The following is a 2,944-nucleotide window of genomic DNA, read 5'->3' as shown; positions in this document are numbered from 1 at the left end:
TGCAACTTGCCTCACCAATTTAGCAGGTTATTTTCCCAACTTAACCAAAATAGTAGTAGTCTATGACTTCACCATTTTTCTATGAGATACATATGTCACATGTGAGGATTCTCATTCGGTATTGGTGTGGCGGCTTACAACAACGTACGATGTGACAACAAATCAATGACGAGAAGGTGACAAATACTGGGACGGTTAAGAGAAATCAAGAGAAAGATAGAGTGGTGGATATACCATGTTTCCTGACATAGCATACATGACTTCACCACTACCTCCACGACCATCACTCCTCCACTTCTTCACAACCTCAACCTACGAGAAATCAACGTATTCACTAGAATTATAAGTAAAATGACTTTATCAAATGGTAAGATTATTCAGTTTAGAATCATACTTCCATTAACAAGTATAACCTTCACATCGTAGTTAAACAACTCCTCCACATTACAAAACTCACTACACAATTATTTCCCAACGTTTTCTACTTCTCTCCCCTAAGATCAACCCATCATCTCTAACTTTGTGACCGAAGAAAGATGTTAACGAACTTCTTAGTTTAGGCTCGTCTTGTACGATTTTGATATCTTGAACCTAAAAGTACTTTCACCCAAAAATACACAATAATTGAGATATATCAAAAAAAAATGTAATATTTTGAAATCCATTTTCTAACAATAAATAAAAGTCCTCTTATTAAATAAACTTTAGACCAAACAATACACTTTTAAAAAGGAAAAGCCTCAATTTTTATGGGACGAAAGGGCTATATATTTAATTATTCGCATTTATCATTATAAACGAGATCTCCATAGTAAAAACCATAACCATTTGTACCATAATGTTCGTCGTCAATTTTCAAATTATAGCAGTTTGGATTCGTAGATTTTGTCCTAAAATTTTCAGGGTCCTTGATCATGTTATTTTCATCAAATACTTGAACCCGATTAAAATAACTCGATGTCTTTAAACCACCTTCAGAAGGGAAATGACCGCTACCCATTTGAGTCGAAGTATGTTGTCCTTTATTTTTCAAATTAACGATTTCTCCTCTCCATTCTACTTTTGTTGCCGATCTTGATAATTCCGTGAAGAGAGCGCTTGGATAATAACCGACTGAAATACCTTGTAATTGTACCCACCAGTTTCCACTACTTTGGTCCTGCCAAGTTATTCAATGTTTATTTTTGGATCTAAGTTGATAATGGGTATGAATATTTGATGACTTCTACTTTCATACCTTTTGAATACTGAAGGTGAAATCTTTTTGGTCACCATTGAAAGTAGATACCTCTGTGAAATTGCAACCAAGGGAGATATTTGACGTTGTTTTCACAAAACCATGGCAAAGGAGATTGTAGCAACCCGATCTCAAGTATCCGTCCATTTAACAAGAAATAATAACAGTTAAATGATTTGATCTTCCTAAGAAATTAATAATAATAACAAGAAATAAAAAAATTAATAATTGATGTCCTTCGAAGACAAGACATCGTCATCACCATGCTATTTCGTATAACAAAATGGGTAATAATACTTACTGTCCAGTATATGAAAATCTGGTCTGGTCGTCACCATTCATTTCCTTGTACACCTAATTAAAAATAAATTTGAAAATTCTATTGTACCCCACAAAATTTTATAAATTCATTTTCATATCATATGGAAGAACAACTTATATGCCATCCAGCTTCAATAGTATTGATATCTTTGTCTTCACCAGAAAAAACCCAAATTTGGGATATACATGTGCTTCGGTAAATGGTGTCCAAATATTTATTTTTGTTTGCGCTCCAAGAAAATTACCGTGCACCCCAATTATACCGTGTTGTAAGAATACTTATCTTAATCACTACAACCATATATTTACACATATTGCAAATAGAAAATAATAATGATGATATGTGATTCTGTATACCTCATGGAAATTATAGTTATCAATAGTGTTGTTTGATTTTGATGTAACAAGAGTCTTAAAAGGTGATAATCTTGTATAATGATGTTTGCGCAAAATTGTGGGATTATAAATTTTTCGTTTTCTCCGAATAGGGATAGTTCCTTCAGGACATGATCCGTACTTATGCCAAGTTTGTGTAACTTCAAGTGTTCCGGAAATATCTGATTTCGTTCCTTTTAGGTTCAACGTTGGTCTCATCTGTTGCATGAAAATAAAAATTAAGTAATTTATTAAGAGTTTATATATATAATGAGAAAAAGTTTATAAAAATATGTAATAAACCTGTATCGTATGATTACAAAGCAAAGGATGGTTAAGACTAGGTTGTCTGTAAATATCATAACAATCAATGGTCTTTGCGTTTCTGACCTACAAGATAAAAATCAACGAGATAAGTATGTACGCATAAATATTTCAATAATCATGATATTAAATATATGCATTAACTTAAAAATATTACTCACCTTAATGGTTTTAATTATTGCTTTGTTTACCGCTTTCGTAGTCGTTCTTCCTTCAATTAATCCTTCATTAACAGATATTATTAATATGAGAATCCAACATGTGAATTCGGTAAATTTCGACATTTTAATCAATAAAATACACGAATGCAATACGGCTGATGGAGAAGATTAATCATAAGATTATATATATGTGTATGGTTTTCCGTTGGTATGACCGTACTCGTTTATTTAATATATGATTTTCTTTTGTGTTTGATTCTTTCTTATAAATTATCCTATTCATTTATATCTTTCAGATTTTCTTTATCATAATGAGATATTTATATCATAAATGCAAAAATATATTTGGTAATAAATTCCATCGATTCTTAGCATTTATCTGTTTCTGTCTCTCCAGATACCTTGGAGAATGTCAACTAGTCTGTGAAAGTACAATCTTTACTTAGAATACATCTTTGTGGAAACTCCTCTAAGGAGTGTGAATTTGACATTTTTATCTTATTTGTTGAGTAATTAACAAATTACC

At 31.7% G+C, this 2,944-nt stretch overlaps 1 protein-coding gene across 1 annotated transcript; it reads right to left on the bottom strand.

Moving 5' to 3' along the window:
• Positions 1 to 775: 775 nt before the first annotated feature.
• On the bottom strand, positions 776 to 2,546 carry LOC113351562. The gene is made up of 6 exons (XM_026595524.1): positions 2,419 to 2,546; positions 2,237 to 2,323; positions 1,916 to 2,152; positions 1,539 to 1,591; positions 1,238 to 1,367; positions 776 to 1,159 (listed from the first exon to the last, which is right to left on the bottom strand). Exons 1-6 carry the CDS (start codon positions 2,539 to 2,541, stop codon positions 776 to 778), a joined length of 1,014 nt encoding a protein of 337 aa, XP_026451309.1. The 5' UTR covers positions 2,542 to 2,546.
• Between the last annotated feature and the right edge of the window lie 398 nt (positions 2,547 to 2,944).

The sequence above is a fragment of the Papaver somniferum genome, chromosome 1, assembly GCF_003573695.1.
Source record: "Papaver somniferum cultivar HN1 chromosome 1, ASM357369v1, whole genome shotgun sequence".
Taxonomy (NCBI): domain Eukaryota; kingdom Viridiplantae; phylum Streptophyta; class Magnoliopsida; order Ranunculales; family Papaveraceae; genus Papaver; species Papaver somniferum.
This window is presented reverse-complemented; position numbering and strand designations above follow the sequence as displayed.

What these genes read in the sequence shown, in the direction of transcription:
- LOC113351562 (XM_026595524.1), bottom strand. Translation starts at nt 2,541, where the DNA reads ATGTCGAAATTTACCGAATTCACATGTTGGATTCTCATATTAATAATA. An exon ending in TTTGTAATCATACGATACAG is followed by an intron (nt 2,153 to 2,236) that starts GTTTATTACATA and finishes TTCATGCAACAG; the next exon opens with ATGAGACCAACGTTGAACCT. An exon ending in TCACCTTCAGTATTCAAAAG is followed by an intron (nt 1,160 to 1,237) that starts GTATGAAAGTAG and finishes ATAACTTGGCAG; the next exon opens with GACCAAAGTAGTGGAAACTG.